Here is an 18,682-nt window from a genome sequence, read left to right as displayed (position 1 = left end):
TTCTTCATATACATACATATATGATCAATTGATGAGTTCCCCAACAAAGAAGCACTCCCATCTAGAGGATTTTTGAGGTATGACTTACTTCAATGGTATAAGATTACCACCTTATACAAACGTCTTCCTTCTTTGTAACATGTGCATCCCAAACACCCCTAGACCTTACTTCAGTGCATTCCCAGATGCACCTAAACCCTACCCTAATTCACTCCGGACGCACCTAAACGCTAATCTCAAAGAGCATTCTCTAGATCACTGTGATTTTCTTCCCTCTTTATTAGGAACATTTTTTGGATGGTGCTTTATAGTGAACTTTTTAAAGGGTGTTTGCACGTACAAAGGTAAGACGTTTGCAAGTTTAGACCATACTCAGTCACATATACACCCCACCTGATAAGACTCCTTAATTTCCATTTCTATGCTGGGCGTTCCTACACGCCCCTACCCTCCCCATCTCTACCTCCCAATAAGACCTCCTTTCTCGAAAAACTTTAGGGTATTTTAATTCTTAATAGGAAGTGAAGCATGAAGTGATTTACTCGTCAGCCGCATCTTTTTTTAACTAATTGAAATTAGCTACACAGAATCAAAGATCGTACTCTCAGTGAGATTATCTTATAGTTTAAAACCATTTAATAAAAGTATCATCGTCAAATATCTTTTTCCAACTAATCAAGATCACTTACTCAAGGTTCGCCCTTTTCCTCCATTAAAGACCGTATGGCCATCTTATAGCTTGAAACCATTTAATAAGAGTGGCCAAAACTCAGGACACACAAGGCATTTGGTGCCAACAAGATCTGTCATGTTTTTCTCTGACCTTTGGTGGTATGGGAAATTGCTGGAAGTATCACTTCCTTCTCAATACATGATCATCTGATCCACATGCACCCATCAACCTACCGTGAAATACCCCAAGAACCCCTTCTTTTTGCAAATGACTATATTGCCCCTCATTACAGTGAACCATGTCATTGAAACTGAGAATTGCAGAGGGGCAAAATGGTCAATTCCAACCCGTTCTCCCCCCTTGTCGACCATTATGCCTCTCTCCTCCACTCTTGCCTTAGAACCAGAAACCCCACCTCCCCCAAATCCATCCATGCCCACATAACAAAGCATGGCCTCCATGCAAGCGCGTTTCTCACTAACCTACTCATCAATCTTTACTCAAAATGTGGTTCTCTCTCTTCATCACAAAAGCTGTTTGATGAAATGCTTCAAAAGAACACCTCTTCTTGGAACACTATCATCTCAGCCTATGCCAAGGCTGGAGACTTTGATAGCGCCCACCACCTCTTTAACAAGATCCCAGAGTGGGATTCAGTCTCATGGACCTCTCTCATAGTGGGCCATAACAAGTGGGGTCACCATAAAGAGGCTCTAAGGTTCTTCCGCGATATGATTGGGGCCCATGTGGGCCCCACTCACTTCACATTAACAGGAGCAATAAGCGCATGTGCTTCGATGTGTGAGCTCAAACCGGGTCGAGTGGTGCACTCGATTGCGGTGAGGCTCGGGCTCGGTGCATTTGTTGAGGTGGCCAATTCTCTGGTTAATATGTATGCTAAATGTGGTCGGCTTGATATGGCTCGAGCTGTGTTTGCGCGCATGAGCCTGAGGTCCGTGTCAACTTGGAATGCATACATTGCGGCTTTAGTGCAGTTAGGCCGGCTCGATGAGGCGCGAGCCTTGTTTGAGTCCATGCCTGAGCGTAATGAAATCTCATGGAATACTATTATTGCAGGGCTTAACCAGCATGGGTTTGACGATGAGGCACTTGGTCATTTTGTAAGCATGCAAGAAGAGGGGTTCGTGCCTGATGGATTCACGATGGCTAGCGTATTAAGCTCGTGTGCGAGCCTGGGTGCAGTGCTTGAGGGAAGGGCAGTGCATGGTCGCATGGTCCGGAGTGGTGCATTCAAAAGTTTTGATGGTCCGGTAGGCAATGCGCTTGTCGCCATGTATGCCAAGTCGGGGAGCATAGATATGGCCCAGAGTGTGGTTCGTGAAATGGGTGCTCATGTAGACGACATAGCAATCACAGCATTGTTTGATGGGTTCGTAAAGTACGGTGACCTCGAGATGGCACATGAGCTCTTCAAATCAATGGAAAGCCCCGATGTGGTGGCATGGACGGCGATGATCGTTGGCTACACACAACAAGGAGCTGATGAGGAGTCCCTAAACCTCTTCAAAGAAATGCTATCTCATGGCACCGAACCCAATCGATACACATTTGCAAGTGTACTTAGTCTGTGTGGTACTCTCTCTGCATTGGATTACGGGAAACAAATACACGCACGAGTGTTACGCAAAAGTGAGGAGGAGGTTGAGACTGAGGTCGAGAAAGCATCTGTTTCGAACTCACTTGTGGCCATGTATGCTCGGTGTGGTGATGTTGGGGCAGCAAAGCGTGTGTTTGAGCACGCATGTGGGCGTGACGGTGTCACATGGACCTCCATGATCAGTGCTCTTGCACAACATGGGAAGGGTCTCGAGGCCTTGCGTTTATTCAATGAGATGTTAGCCTTAGGCATCGCACCCGATGGGGTTACATACCTTGGGGTTCTGATGGCATGCAACCATAGTGGCCTCGTGGTTGAGGGGCTACGTCATTTCACCGCCATGGCTTGCGCATGCCATGTAGAGCCTGAGGCCAGCCACTGTGCATGTGTAGTTGACATGTTGGCTCGTGCTGGGCTTCTTCGAGAGGCTGAAGGGTTCATAATTCGCATGCCATATGAACCTGATGTTGTGGTTTGGGGTGCCATGTTGGCTTCTTGTAAGACCTATGGCGACACTGCAAGAGCCAAGTGGGCTTCTGATAAATTGTTAGGCATTGAGCCAGGCCATGCAGGGGCCTACTCGGCCTTGGCAAACCTATACTCTTCGCGTGGGCTTTGGCAAGAGGCATCTGGAATTCGAAAAGTGATGAAGGAGAGAGGGGTTCGTAAAGGGCTTGGGTGTAGTTGGCTTCGAATCAAGGGCGACATTCATGTGTTTGGGGCCGAGGATTTGAACCATCCTATGAAAGAGGCCATATATGAGAGGCTTGAGAGGTTATTAGAGGAGATTAGGGAGGTGGGATATGTGCCTGATTTGAGCTCTGTATTGCATGATGTGGAGGAGGAGGCTAAGGAGAGGATGGTGGGGTATCACAGTGAGAAATTGGCAATTGCTTTCGCATTGATCAGTACGCCAGAGGGATCCACAATCCGGGTTATGAAGAACTTGAGGGTGTGTAATGACTGTCATGGTGCAATTAAGTTGATGGCCAAGGTGGTGGGCAGAGTGATTGTTGTGAGGGATTCTAACAGGTTCCATCACTTTGAGGGTGGACATTGTTCTTGTGGTGATTATTGGTGAAGTGAGGAAAGTAGTTCTGGTTTTATAATTTTTGTTAAGCTTTCCTTTTTTATTATATTGAAGATTAAAAACGATGCCAAGATTTTTTGAAAATAAATTTAAGAGATTGCCTTGAGGAGAGCACCCAAGAATAAATATTTGCAATCAAAGAGAACTAGAGATTTTTCTTTTATTGTCGGATGTTAGTTGTTTATTATTTATCATAAAATCCAATGCCATCTTTCTTGTGCTAAAAAAAAACCATTTCTATGTGCCTGATGCTCTTTGGTTTATTCTTGAATCTTAGGCTTTATCAAGTCTTCTAAAACTGATCAGTTGTGTTCTTAGTGTCTAGTGGGGAAATATGGGAAATTTAGAATCTAAGATCCATATCAATTTTAAGCTAACCCAATTAATTAAAAAAAGACTGAGATCCATATCAATTTAACTGTCTTCAGAAATACTAGTAAATATTGTCCTCAAAGTCTCAATTTATATTTACTGTCATTCTCTCATACAACCAACAAAGAAGATTATTCAACGCACCACATCAATTTGAGTAGATTAAAGCTTTTGGGGAGATAGAGAGAGAGAGAGAGGGAGCATAATTTCATATAGCATATTCTCATGGGAGCAGTTTAGTCCCTCGGCAAAAGACCTACTTAGGAGGATTTCTCGATTTAAAATTTTTAAGTTCAACTTTAGAATCATCAAATGAGCATTAGAAAAAGAAGTATTCTGAGTTATTTCTTCAATCTGACTAACTGTGCAAATTTGGACAGTCTCTATTTCCCAAGCCATTATTTTTCTTCATGCAGAAACAGTTTATTCTTTTCTTTGTTAATTTTTAGGTTGCTCGCTCAATTGAGGAGGTTACATCGCAAAAATTACAGGTCCTCAAGAAAAAGATATTTCAAAAACATATGTAGAATCATGGGGAAAAAAAATGTAAAATTACATAGAAAAAAAAAAAATGTCACAAAGTGTATTCATGGTAGTATGGCATCTTACCAATATTATCATTTCTCTATTAAATTGTCACCCAAAAAAAGAAAAGGGTCTTGCAACTCTATATTCAGTTGTGCGGCCATCTTCGACATGCTAAGAAGCCTATCTTTTCCTCAAAGCACCCACTGGTCAGTGTGATAGATGGGCATCTCAGAGAGAGAGAGAGAGAAGAGAGAGAGAGATTAGCAGTTCAAACCCCAGTCATAAGGCTGATACACGACCTTCAACTGGCCGCCAGCAAGCAACTCCAGCAGCTCCTCCGACTTCGATGTTTCTAAGTAATTTGCAGCGTGCTTGATCACCTCTGTCTCAATCTTGCCAAAGTCTACACTATACCTGCAAGAATGCGCTAAATATAAAATCACCAACCTAAATACATTGAGAGAAGACAACAAATTAACAACCAAAACCTAATAAAGAAATTTAATTCGGGACAAAATAAAAAAAACAAGTCAGAGATCTCTCTCTCTCTCTCTGGGACACACAAACAGAGCAGAGTAACTGTTTAACAAATCCCAAATCAGTTTGTGGAAACTCCCCCTCCCCCCTCTCTCTCTTCTTTTTTGAGTTTTAAGGCTCACCAACTGAGAATTTTTGAAACGAACACTGTTTTGGCTTCGGCATTGAGGACAAGACCGCCATTCCGGATAAAGTTGCGGGCAGCCTCCATGAGCTCCTGATCAATGTCACCAGGTGAGTAGCACTGTAAAGCAGGGCCAGACCGGGTTCCACAAACCAGTGCAAAATGAACCAGGGGTTCTGGGTATGGCAAAGCCACCTGAAAAAACACAAGTTTAAAGAAATCAAACGTATGCACTAGCAATATATTTGAAGATAAAAAGTGAGAGCAAAATGATGAAAATCATGCAATGAGCTTTCTTTCTTTCAAATGGAATAAGCATTATAATGGTTGCATTTCTTGGTGACCTGGGACAACTGGGCCTCTGGGCCACAATTTTCGAATTTCGATAAAGTGATTGTTCAGGAGATTTTCAAAGTCTGTTGTTTCATAGGAAGCTTAAGAAGGGGAAAAACCTAAGAACTAGAAATTAGAAGAAAGAAGAAACAAAATTTCCCCATGTTTATTAAATTTAAGCTTCCATGGAAATAGACCTCAGAAGATATTACAGGTAGGGGTACAAATTGCCATTATCTGTCACCATATCGAAAGGTACTCTCTGTGCCACCATTGGTAACTTAGCACCATATGGTGCGATACTTTTTTGGCATATTTTAAAGTGATTTTTCTCATGCAAATTGAAGGAAAGAATCAGAACTTTGAACTGCTAGAAACATTATACAATGGGAAGAAGAAGACAAGTAACCATGATTTTCTTTTCTTTTTTTTTCCTTTTTTTGAAATTTACAAGTAAAAATGATTTTCAAATCTAAGTTTCTATGAACTCATCTTTTCATAGAACTAGTACTATGTCACTAAAGATATGTGCTAATTCCAAGCCTTACCTGGGATCTTGGGTCCTTCAGGCCAAATGGTTTCATGAGATTATAAGGGGGGCGCTGGTTCCCACGCAATATGCCATTTTGTATGGCAGACAGAGAGTAGGCACTGCCTCCAACGACATACTTGAAGTCTCCAAGGAGCTTACGCCTTTCTAGAGCTCCAGCTGGGTAACCCCACCATAGGATAGCATGGATGGCCATCATATTGTACAAGTTGATGAAGAACGCAAGCTTTTCTTCCCTAGATATATCTAAAAGTTCCACCCTTGGAAGCTCCTCAGTTATTCTCAAGTACCTAAAGTGCAGAACGATGAAAAAGTTATAGGCCATGGTAATAGGTTTTATGTTTGTGCGATTAGCTTTTCACTAATTTAAAATTAACAGTTTCTACTTTTAAACACCTTTTAGTCAGGACTCAGAAAGTAGTATAGAATTCTAAGCTCATATAAATGATAGGAGGGAAATGATGCATAACACAGTTTCCTGTTAAATTAGGAGTTTGCAATATCAAAATATCCATCATGAATCTCATATGATTGATACTTTTACTTCATAATAAACTGAGAGAGATGAGACAAACCTGGCAAATTCCTCAGAGCATCGTATTGCTCTGTAGTCAACATGCCTTCCATCCTCAGAAACATAGGCCTCAAAGATTCCAAAAGATAGGAACCTCAACCTTGATGCAATTTCATTTAGAGGCTTAGGCTTCACATCATTTCCGTGACCTGCTTTTGGGAGGTTGTAGCATTGTGCCATGACAATCGGATCATGCTCCAAGAAACGGTAGAAGTGGTTACCATCTTCGAAGATGTTCTCACTATAAAAGGATTCAGTTCAAGTTAGGGTAGGCAAAAGATCATAAACCATTCTCAAAAAAAAAAAAAAAAGATCATAAACCAAAACAGAACAAAATGGCAAGGCAATTACGCATGGAATGCATTTAAAAGAGAAAAAATATAGCATGTAATAAGTGCATAGGTTTCAAGTTACTCAGGGCAAAAACATATGGCATGCAATGAGCTTAAGAGTGGAGAGTTACTCTAAAATATGGCGGAAGAAGTGTTTGCTCACAAGCTTCCTTCCAAATTCCACTGCCTGTAAGACAAAATCACCAAAGATATGTGATGACTTCCGCAAGTTGGTGGTATTCTCGGAGCTTTAAAGATTCAAAACAAAATAACCTAGAAGCTCAAATTATGAAGGGAAAATGCTTTTCAGTGAGCGTCACAAGAAGACAAGAACCTCAAATCTCTGACCAGAAGCACCATAAAAACATGCAATTCCTAGACAATGTATCAACTGAATTATTGGCGCCACAGAGTATATGAGAAAACTCACAAAGCCCAGAAAATTACTGGTAAAACATCCCTGAGCAGAGCACAGGGAAAATATATCTGTGATGACGCACTAGAATGAGGTTTTGTAGAGGAACACAAGGTCTGACACTGGTGGACTCTGATGATTTCTACATTCCTTTCTGTTAATCGAACTATGAAATTTGAACATTTAAACAAGAAAAGAGCTACAAGTTCCAACCATTATTGGTTACAATCGGAAAAAGTACGTCCCAAGTCTTAAAACAAGTAGACTCATACATGTTTAGAAATGGGTGAAACTTATTGACTCGCCTGGCTCACAGGCAACACAATATCAGAAGCCATATATATGCAAGGGCAAGTGTGTGTGTGTGCAATGTGCATGCATGCACACAGAACAAATTTCATAGAACAAACTAGGAAAGTGCCAAGGGAACATCTTATAGATTAGAAAAGGCAGAAGAATTTTAGCTGGAATCACCAAAGGGAAATCCAAGGATAATTTTCCCACTCATGGCTATAACAACCTATACATTTGGATTAAAAATACAAAACCAATTAAAAATTGTTGTGACTTACATCAAACCAATAAAAAATTGTTGCGACTTACATCTTCTCGTTCCAAGTACTGATCCTCAGACAGGAAATCAACAGCCTCTGACCCCAAAAAACAGTTGCTAAACCTGCGCATCTTGTAGAACCGGTCCTTCACAACAATAATCTCTTTCATTTTTCTCACAATAATGGCAAACTCATCAACCATACCACTGCTCGAGACATCATCCTCGCCAGGAAATGGAGGCATAGCAGCAGCTAGAGATGGCTCCATGTTAAGCACATTGTTAATCGTCTCATCAAGCTTTCCACTCTCATCCATACCCGTTAGTTCCTTTAAACTCCCAATTAGCAGATCATTAAAGAAAATCTTAGGTACAGAAGAAGAACCGGTGTTCTTCTCCAACTCCAATTTCCTACTTGGGAAGATATCGATGTTGATCTCTACAGACCTGAGGCCCTTCTGGCGCAGGAAAGACCTCATCTCCCGACAATCAGGGCATCGAAGCCTTGTATACAATATTACTCTGCCTTTCATTGCTGACTCTTGCATTTCACCGTCTTGGTACCCATCCTCCCCTTGCTCAGTGTGCACTTGGGTATTTGAATCTCTTGAACCTCTAATTAGGCTTAATGGGTTCCAACCAGCTTTCTGATACAACTCTTTTGGTTTAGTTCCAGGGCTACCATCCTCCGCATTTTTGTAGTCACTCCTCTCTTCACTTTCAGCAAGACTTTGCTCATTGTCATCTCTTTTGCCAGAAAGACGGCGAAGGACTGTAGAAACAGCAACAGCACCCTTCTCTTTGACATAGTTTTTTAGGGCTGTTGCCTTTTCAGGCCAAACATAGCTTTGCACTTCTGAATCAGAATCTAAGGCTTGGCTTGATAAACCTTTAGTCGCTTCCAATTCTGGATTCTCAGTTCCATCGAAAACAGGTTCAGCTACCTTCTCCTCAGGGAAACCTTCCTCTGAATTTGGTTTTGATTCTTCAGGGGATTCGGATTCTAACGCCTTTGCTTCATGGGTTTGGCGACCCAAAGACTCCCCTTTATCACCATGTGAAGCTGAGTTCTCTTTGGTGACATTCAGAGAGTTGAAGTCTTGGATTATTTCCTCACTGTTGCTAGCTTTAGGATCAGTTATCTGATCTGGTTGTTTTTCAGCTGGACTTGAATGACTTGCTCGAGTTTCAGGATTAGAATCTTCAGTTTCCATAATGCCTGCAAAGATGTCAAACCAATAAACTTATCTAGATGGCATTGTCTCCCAAAATCCCCAAAAACCATTTATCCTTAACATCAGGGCACATAAATGACTAAGTCAACAGAGTCTCATACAACAACCCAGAATAAAGATCCTGCAAAGGTAGCATGACACTGAACTTGGAATAATCAAGAAGTCTTTAGAGAGAAAAAAAAATACAAAATTCAATAGCACTGAGCTCAATTACAGAAATTCCCCCAAAGTTTTGGTAAACCCCAACAGAAAATACAGAACGGAATGTAAGACTGAAGTGAATTGAGCTTAGTAACACGAAAACAGTAAAGGTTCTGAAATTCTTTGTCTTGACATTTTACAAATTCTTTTGACATTCTAAATACAACACTTAGCTTTAGTAATTGTTCGAATGCATGAATGCAAGAAAGCTTAAGCCTCCAAGAAAACGATAGAAGCATCATCAGAGCTATTTGATTGCATGCAAGAAAAAAAATAGAAAACCAGAATAACATCAATATTATATCTAATTTATGCCCAGGAAAACAACAATAGAAAGCAATCTGCAAGCACTTATGCTAGATGTTCATGTTGTCAGGAAAAACACAGAAAAATATCTGAAATCAAGGTGGTCCAAAAAGTTTCTTATAGATAAAACGAAACTGCTAAAATATCGCATCAAGGGCAGGAAAAGGAATGCCTAAACAAGCAGTGTTAGCTTCTTACAAGCTCCATATCTTCCCCTTGAAGGTGCCTGATACTCCAAGGCAACTTCTAAATTTAATATGGCTAGATTAGTAACTTTGACTACAAAACTCAACAAGGTAAAAGGTCTTTCAAAACAGAGATCATCAAATACATTTCATGGGATATGCATCAGATGCAGGAAACGAGATCCAAGAAAGTACTCAACGGGAACACAGCTTACAAAGTGCTACTGAAAATGTGAAAATGCATAAGATGAAGCAGAATATATGCAAAAGCTCTGCAGAAGTAGATGCATATGCCAAAAAACTAGATAACAGCGGAAACGAAAGCTAAAAACTATAAAATGTGGAAGAAAAGACAGAAATTAACAATTGTATTAAATAACAGGGAAAAATAAAAAAAGGTACAAACATACAACCTCAACATCACAAATGTAGAAACAAAGAAAAGGAACCTTAAATAGAAAATTATTCAGAAACTTAGAGAAACAAAGCAAAAAATATGACTACCAAATAACTGAAAAGAGAACAGAAACTCTTCAGATGCAAAGAATTGTCACGGTGAGCCAAAGAAAAGCCCTACACCAAATGTAGCAGAAAGTATGCATGGAATCTCACACAATGAAGCAATAAAATGTAAAAACTACTACTTGTAGAAAAAAAGGGCTAGATATTCAAATGACTAGCCAAAAATACAGTAAAAGGTCATGCAGATATTCACCAAATGTATTGATAAACCTCAAAACAAGAAACCAATTAAATCTCGCCAGATGCAATACCAAAGAGAGAATGCAGCAAAAAACGAGTCCAAATTCATCAAAAGTAGCAAACTTTTGCCAAAACGCAGCATATAATATGCAGAAACTTACCAAAAATAGCAGAGTTAATGAAAACAACGCAAAATTAAAGCAAGAAAAGAGGTGCAACATCTCAGAAAAATATGTAAAAAGCCATAAAAGACTACAGTGAGCAGATCACTGTGGACTAGAGGGTACAAAGATTAACAACAAGCAGCTGAAAAAATACATGAAATTGAGGAGGATCTGCTCAAACTTACATGAATTGATCGCACCTCAATCAAGAAAACGAAACCCTAACCCTAACTGAGTACTGATTCAGAGGACGAGGAGGACCTGGTAAGCGGGAAATCAGAGGCGAATGCCATCAAGTCTAAAAATACAAGCTCCATTTGCCACGCTTTTATATTTAGACACTTCCTTGAGCGTCCAAAATGCCCTCGTGTTTTCAAAACTTCCCAAATATGACCTGCACTGGGAGATTTACTAAAATGGCCTTGGACTCTTTCGTTGGACGAAATTGTCCTCTTCATCACCCTTTGCATCAAGTCAATTTCCTTGCTTGATGATAAAGACAATTTAAAGGACTTGTTTTGGTATTGGCCACTATAATTAAACAATATAAATTGGATATGAAAATTGAGACGAGATTTTTTATGTGATGTGTATGGACAATACAATACCGATCGTAGTGCTTAAATAATAATACATGCTTGATTTTCTAGTGCGATTTGTGTCAACTAGTTATATTATATAGTTCTCTGGGCTTAAATAATAGAAAATAGTTTGCATAAGGTGGCAACCTTAAAATGTGAATTAAAAGTGCACCTAAAAAATCAATCATAAAAGTTTTTTTGGATGTTGAAAAATCCTCTAATTGATCATCTCGAGATCGAGATGTATGAATATGAAAAGAAAAAAAAGATTTCAAATCCGCAAAATAGTATATCTTGCAACATATTATTTGGACCTTACATTTCCAATATTTTCATGTGTTCATAGATCTACTTGATTTGAACCATTTTTAAAATTTAAAACTTATTAGATATTAAAATAGATTCTCAAAACATCTTAAGAATTTTTTATGTCAAAATTACATTTTTGATAAAATTTAGAGGTGTGCTTTAATTGGATTTGTTTATGGTTGCAACCTTATACAAACCATATTCTAAATAATAACATATGCAACCTTAATCCAAATTTTATTAAAAGGCGGCCGATTAGTACCTCATGTACAAAAATAAATAATAAAAAACTCCAATAAATTAAAATTTGGGAGGGTTCTCACTCTTGACCTATGTTTCCCTCCCAAAGTTTTCTACCATGCTACAGCCCTTGCTACACTAAATTGGTACCAAATCATACTCAAAGAGCCCATGGTCATTATATATTTATGCATTTGATATCGCTTTTTCATGTACAAAAGGGTGAGTAACTTGAAAGAGGTCAGGTGGGATCCGAATCTTGAATCTTAACCAATGGCCCCTTAAGTCATTGTACCAGGTCAAAAGCCATGGCCTCAAAAATAGTAGGTTATTTTGGTTTGAATTTTCGTTACACTTTCCTAAGTACAAAATTTTAAATCCTGAGGGACCACTGAGTCCAGGTATAACTCCAAAATTCTCATTAATATGATGTGTGCACACAATTTTCTTTTAGAATGTTAGCCTATAACTTTCATTATCCAACAAAACTGATGTGCTTTATATAATATTTTCTAAAGACTACACAAAAAAAAAGAATATATAAAGACATCATAGGAAATATCTATAATGACTATAGGAAAAGGAAGAGTACATAAAGAGACTTTTTATTTTTGGTACAAGGAGGTCACAATCACTATTGTTTTCTAGATTTTGAATTGGATGATTGTAAGAGTGTCATTAACAAGATTCAAAGTAAAAATAAAATAAAATATTGAACTTCGTGAGACACTTTAAGCCATCCGATTTGACATCTAATGGCTATGAGAATTGTAATCTACTTGTGACAAAGATAAATAGTCTCATATTATACGATCCCATTTAAAATTTGATAAGGACCTTATATTGGTGTAATAAGCAGCAAATATCCCCTCCTCTATGCATTTTCTGATAAATGTAATTCACATATACTAAAAACCTTTGGAGATATCTTTAATTTCATCAATAATGGGTAAGAGATTCCATGGGCTTACTTGGTCCCCTCTGATCCACTAGATAACAATGCATATGATTGTGACACGCAAAATATTTAGATAGAGTTGTAGCCCTATCAAAATAAATAAAACTTCAGCTCAAAACTCAACAAAAATTGCAATTCTAGCACAATAAAACCTTTAAATTGATCATCTTGAATTGATCGTATAGGTCTTGATTGTGATGGTTGTAAAAAAAATGATTTAAAGCATTAAAAATTAGTGTATATTGTAACTCATTATCTAGATGATTCATTTTGCCTTAAAAATAGTGTTAACTGATCTACAATATCCGTATTATTTATTGAGCTTCAAAGTCTATAATTAGTATTCAAAATTGATATTGGAGCCTTATTAAAGATATCCAATGTCCAAAGTACTTTTTCGATGAGGATTCGATTCAAGGCTATAAAGCCTGGGCCTTATAAAAACTACATCCTTTTGATAAAAAGTGAATGAGGGTGGCGTTTATGTTCGTACAATTTAGGTATAGTATAGGTATATGCTATGTGACGATACACGACTAGGACATCCACCGTCCATTCTTGATGATGGAAAGGGGATACTATAATCTCCTCAGATATATGACATCCACCTATGCTGCATTAATATACTTCTAAATTATTTCCTCGATTGTTACTATTCTTCATGTTTTCTTTATATTTAATCCAACAAGTAAATATCTATTTTTGATAGGATCCTTCCCCTACGAGAAGCCAAGTCCATATTCGAAAGCCCAATACCCCACACTAATTAAATGGTCAATTACACATGTTCATATGAACAGGAAAAAGTTTAGATAAGGTTGCAATCTAATAGAAATAATAATCGGCGCGTCAAAAATTCAATATAGAAAGAGTGTTTCTAAGTTGGAAAACCTCCAAATTGATCATCTCGACCTCCACATGCATAGACATAAAAAAAAATTCAAATCCTAAAAATATTACATCTTGTATCAAGTTATCTGGACTGTCTATTTTTTAATATTTTCAAATATCTATAGATCTGCTTGATTTATACTATTTTAAAATTTTAAGATTCATAATCAGGCAAACATAAATTTTTCAGTCCATCATAAGGTTTTTCCAGCAAATTTTAGATTGAGTGCAGTTGGCATATGGATGCATCCGTAGCTGTAGAGGTAAGGGGCGCCTTAAAATTTTATCATGTTATATAATTTTGATGTAAAATGTTCTTAGGATTATCTCGAAATCTATTTTTATATCTAATTATAAAATTTTAAATTTAAAAAATGGTTAAAATCAAATAGATCTATAAACATATGAAAATCTTGAAAATGGACGGTGTAGATAATATGTTGTAAAATGCACTATTTATGAGATTTAAAATCTTTTTATTTTTCATGGTTATACATCTCGATGTCGAGATGATCAATCACAGGGTTTTTTAACATTAAAACTACCTTTTCCGATGGATTTTTGAAGTGCATCCGTAGTTCTACATTATATCCATTTAGATTATAGATAGGCGTCTTATACGAACCACACCCATTTCATGAGAACATGCATGCCCAGCATGGGCAAATTCGTCATTTGACATTCAAAATAGTTGTACGTGATCAAGGTCAATATTGTAATTAATACATGAGGGCTTTTCTGCATTAAGCTCTAATTTTGTCGGGCTGGTCGATATCTGCGCAGCACGGGTCGTGCGAGGGGCGCGTGGGGTGTCACGCTCACTTGAATGTCTCGTGGGGAAGAGGCCTTTCCGCTATTTTGGTGGTGCCCCTAATTTGGAGGGCCTCTTTCTAAATTTAGCAGTTATTGAAATTTTTTTGAACGAGCTCTTTGTCCTTGTCCTTGTGCATGTACATATAGTGCCTTGTTCTGCCACTTTTTGGCGTAAATCCGTGATAATTTTTTGGTTGCTTTAGCGAGTGTCATGTGTAGGGGTCCCATCGGATCGGATCGGGTCGGGTTTGGGTCCGACAATGATATGGGACCTGGAATTGACCTCCTTTAAATGGTAAATTATAAAATTGTTCATCATTAATACAAGAACGTATAAAAATTTATTAGCTGTCAAATGTGAAATTAGATGGATTGGAAAAAACAATTCGGCATGGGGCTCGGTCATCAACACACTTTCAATTATTGGATTTTACGGCTAAAAGTAATTGGGACTTTCTTATTTCAAAGGTAAACATTTTTATTGTATATTTTTTCTTATTTATTTATTTTTTGGTTTTGGATTTAATCCAAGAAAGCAAACCTGGGTATTCTGATCTCCCGTGATATTTTTTTTTTGTTAACGTTATCCCTCCCTCTCTCCCCCTCTATTGGATGCATGTGACTTAAGTAGGAATTTGAAAGTTTAGGACCTCTGATCGTTGGTGGCATGTAAAAAGTTTAGTAGGACGTTGAAAGCTTTGGATTTCTTATCAGTTCCTCGTAACAAAAATTATCATTTTCCACTAATCCCAATTAGATTATAGCTATTACTTCGATCATTATAGGAGGTTTACTTGGATAAACCAAATTAAGCATCAATAGTTAGGACCCACATAACTTTACTCATTACATTACTTTAAGCTTCAATTCTAGTTGCAATTATATTTTATATGTATCCGAACCACTGTTTGCAATATCAACTGGTTCATATCGGAACTGGCCGGTTAGATCGGAATCGAGTGCTGGCCAACTGGTTTTGGTTCGATTATGGTTTTGACCGAATTTGGTGATTATGCCGAGTATTTAGAAAAAAAAATTTTAATGTTTGTAATTCATTTTTTAATGTTTTTTTTTTTTTATCATTTTAGCAAAGATTGCGTAGTGCTTTGGCCATGAATACTTATTTTTTCATTTTCCCATCTTTTTTGTAAAATTTCAGAAATACCCCTTGGTACAATCGATATTTTAAAATCCATTTTTTCGCTATTTTTTCAACTTCATTTTGATGTGTTTTGTTTAATCATGCTTTAAATATACTTTCCATATATATTTTTAGAATTTTTCTGCATTCTTTTGATTTTTTTTAACATTTTTTTGACAGGGCAGGACTTGCCCAATTGAGCTGAACGGTTTATCAATTACTCAGAACCAGCCCTTGCCTAGTTTCCGAGGCCGGCTCGATTTTTTGAACACTGATCCCAACAATAATTTTGTAGAATGATACAAAGAAATCTCATTAAAGTTAGTCAGTAGTTCTTTGAATGTAGAGAAATATTTTTGCAAACCTTTTCAACAGAACAGATTTTAGCTAAATTGTTATACCATATTTCAAAAGGGTGCGGTTTGTATAGTGCCTAGGCTCTAAACCATCAAATTAGAGCCTACCTTCAAATAGTGGAAATCTTTGTGAGAGCCTTAAAATATATTTTTATATATTTATAGTTTCAATACTGGAAATCTTTGTGTTAGCTTTAAAATATATTTTTATATTTATTTATAAAGTTTAAAGCTTAAAAAATAGTGCAAATCAACCGATCTATAAAAACTTGAAAATATTGAAAATTAACACTCCAAAAATACGTTAAAAATACACTATTTTAAAACTTGAAATCCATTTTTTTCTCATGCCCATATATCTTGATGGTGAGATGATGAATTTAAAGATATTTAGGCATCAAAACAACCTCTTCTAGTGAAATTTTTGAGGTAGGCTCAAATTTGATCTATATAGACTTTTCCCATTTCAAAACTGTACACTTTTAAAAGGAAAATTGTTTCATGCGGGTTGGACCGCATTTCTACATACGCGGTCCAAAAAAATGTAAAGCATCCATCTTAAATATGGACACAAGTAGGTGTTCTATCTAAAAACAATAGAAACTAACAGTCCAAATGTTTTCTTACTAGAATTATTATTTTTAGTTTTAAAAATTTATTTATTCATTCGTATTCATGATCTCCATGTTAGAGATTACATGTCCTTAAAAATTAAGTCTTAAAATTCATCTCAAAACTAGATTTATTAAGCGACCAACATTTCTACATATGCGGGCTTGGCTGCATAGAAACCAGGTCCTTCTTAAAATATTGTGATTTTTACGCGATCAATCTTTCACAGGCACAGAAAACATTTACTGAAAAGAGACTTAATTGCGATTCACAATTCCCCATAAAGAGAGGAAGAAGAACACCACAACAACAAATTCTTGCAGGTAAACGAAGTTTCACATGAGTCGCTAGTTTCGAAAACTAGAATGACCTAAAATTTTGAAAAATACAAATCTGAATGAGTTAAGCCCCTCAAAACATACTTAAAATACTTGAAGCAAAGAATTCTCCCCTTTTTTTTTTTGAGGATTTAAAAAAAAAAAAATCTAAATATGTTACAATTTCACTAGGAACTATAAACCTTAGCTTGGTTTCAACTTTCAAGCTTCAACAAAGGGAAGAACTCAGATCGTCATGAGGATCATCAATGTCCAACCAATGTAGGACTGATGAAGAGAACGGGGAGACCAAACTTACCTATAGGGCTTGTTTGACAAAGGCTGTTGTAAATAGATCAGGGCAGTAACTGGCGCTCCAGGGGGACCCTAGAGCTTCAGTTTCTGTGCTCATGATGGAGAATGGCACACTAGGGTGGTAAGACCCTTGTTATTGCCCTTCAATGAAATGGGTGGGCTTGTGCTTTCCGCGCAAACAAACACCAGTACGGAATAAAGAGGAGTGGGTAGAGATATGCTGGTCATGCCTATTCCCTGAACGCCATCCCTCAAGATTATAGTATATCATAGTTTCCCCTGCATATGGTTTTGGTTTATTTGTTCTCGCCATCATTAAGTGACACTCTATTCTATTTACTGGAAACCAGTTACCCTCCCATAAAAAAATCTATGGGAGCTAATATTTCCAAATCAAGTGTGAAAATGTAAAGCTAATGAAGAAAAAGCCACACAGAATTTGACTTACCCAAGAAAAAAGCCACTCAGAATTCTCATATTAGAATCATTGGCCACAGGAACTGACGTACGAAAATCGAATGGTGAGCATTAAACTCTAGATCCTTACGGATCTAAAATAATCATAATTCTGCTATATTTTGTTTCCAATGAATGCAGCAGGTCCCAAGATGGACAATTTGTTTTACAACCAGGCGTTATGGATTCTGACAGGTAATGAGACTTTGCACTTGGTGAAGCAACCTCTTCGCATCATTCTTGGGCATAATTGCCCTAACACTAATGCCAAGGCTATAATCCTAGCTTATTAACCCAAAATAATCATGTTATGGCAAAGTCAAGCTATATCATGAATTTCTTGTTTTCTCAAATGTCAAAACTACAGAAGAATCACGGTGACAAATTGTAAAAGCAACACTAGAAAAGGTCACCATAATGACTAAATACCGACACCATCAAAAAAAGATCTTAGAGAGTCTCCAAAATTAGCCTGCAAAGAATGGCTGGTAAAACAATTTATGATATGCTCCCTGTAAAATTATGGCCTAATGAAAAAACATTGTTACAATGTCCATCATCCCTATCCCTGCTTCATCCGCTGCCAATCTGGCCGAGCAGTACAAGACCCCCCTGATTCGCGTTTTCCACCCCAACGCAACGACTGTAATGGCATCGAGAGATGAGCGAAGGAAGCCTGGAAGGTACCTGGTATAAAGTGCTGACCAGTGATTCAAAAAGCGGATCGCCCAGCGCCTAGGTTAGGCGGTCCAAAAGGCCTAGGCGAATCGCCAAGGCCTAGGTGGCCAATCTGGGCGACAGTCCCCGGGCGGTTGCCTAGGAGGGCGCCTCGCCTTGAGGCGGAATTTTTTTTTTTGTATTGATTTATTTTTAAATATAAAGGGTTAGAAGGATGTTTTTAAATTCATTTGAAACCTAAACTTGATTGGAGCCCATTTTAGACAGAGAAAGCTTCCAAAAAAACTAGTTTTTGGTAATTTCTTGAGGATCAAAGGGATTCTCAAAGTTGACAAAAATTGATCAAAACATCACCCGTTGATATTAGATTTAAGTTTTGATGTTTTATAAATCTATTGGGGGGTTTTTTAAGCAGATTTTGAGTCCTTAGAAACATCTTTGAGGTGGAAGTTTGAAGATTGAGCAATCAAACTCAAAGTAAGTGCCCTAAATACCGAATTTTTAAATTTTATACTGTATATCC

General features: G+C 37.6%; 2 protein-coding genes and 1 long non-coding RNA gene across 4 annotated transcripts; 2 read left to right on the top strand and 1 right to left on the bottom strand.

Annotated features, from left to right (window-relative positions):
- The first annotated feature begins 313 nt into the window (after positions 1-313).
- LOC18422133 (pentatricopeptide repeat-containing protein At2g22070) lies at positions 314-3,507 on the top strand. The gene has a single exon (XM_011624637.3). The coding sequence runs from the start codon at positions 1,006-1,008 to the stop codon at positions 3,370-3,372; it is 2,367 nt and encodes a 788-aa protein (XP_011622939.1). The 5' UTR covers positions 314-1,005; the 3' UTR covers positions 3,373-3,507.
- Positions 3,508-4,154: 647 nt separating this feature from the next.
- Positions 4,155-10,792, bottom strand: LOC18422135 (electron carrier/ protein disulfide oxidoreductase). Of its 2 annotated transcripts, none has more exons than XM_006826959.4 (7): positions 10,678-10,792; positions 7,750-8,918; positions 6,863-6,918; positions 6,401-6,640; positions 5,824-6,115; positions 4,941-5,137; positions 4,155-4,695 (listed from the first exon to the last, which is right to left on the bottom strand). In XM_006826959.4, exons 2-7 carry the CDS (start codon positions 8,911-8,913, stop codon positions 4,542-4,544), a joined length of 2,103 nt encoding a protein of 700 aa, XP_006827022.1. In that variant the 5' UTR covers positions 8,914-8,918; positions 10,678-10,792; the 3' UTR covers positions 4,155-4,541. The 2 variants fall into 2 exon arrangements, with proteins under 2 accessions (XP_006827022.1, XP_088721908.1); XM_088865782.1 differs by having other exon boundaries at positions 10,754-10,792.
- Positions 10,793-14,474: 3,682 nt separating this feature from the next.
- Positions 14,475-18,128, top strand: LOC148782602 (uncharacterized). Its single transcript, XR_016054902.1, has 2 exons — positions 14,475-14,579; positions 14,652-18,128. It is a non-coding gene; the product is annotated as an uncharacterized LOC148782602 (long non-coding RNA).
- Positions 18,129-18,682: the final 554 nt, after the last annotated feature.

This window comes from Amborella trichopoda, chromosome 4, assembly GCF_054954075.1.
Source record: "Amborella trichopoda isolate Santa Cruz 75 chromosome 4, AtrichopodaSantaCruz75HAP2 v2.0, whole genome shotgun sequence".
Classification (NCBI taxonomy): domain Eukaryota; kingdom Viridiplantae; phylum Streptophyta; class Magnoliopsida; order Amborellales; family Amborellaceae; genus Amborella; species Amborella trichopoda.
Note: the sequence above shows the minus strand (reverse complement) of the source record. Positions and strands in the feature narration are given on the sequence as shown.

Coding starts and splice junctions, on each gene's coding strand:
- LOC18422133 (XM_011624637.3), top strand. CDS start 1,006: ATGGTCAATTCCAACCCGTTCTCCCCCCTTGTCGACCATTATGCCTCT.
- LOC18422135 (XM_006826959.4), bottom strand. CDS start 8,913: ATGGAAACTGAAGATTCTAATCCTGAAACTCGAGCAAGTCATTCAAGT. Junction 5,138..5,823: donor TGAAGGACCCAAGATCCCAG/GTAAGGCTTGGA, acceptor GTGTTTTTTCAG/GTGGCTTTGCCATACCCAGA. Junction 4,696..4,940: donor GTTTCAAAAATTCTCAGTTG/GTGAGCCTTAAA, acceptor GCATTCTTGCAG/GTATAGTGTAGACTTTGGCA.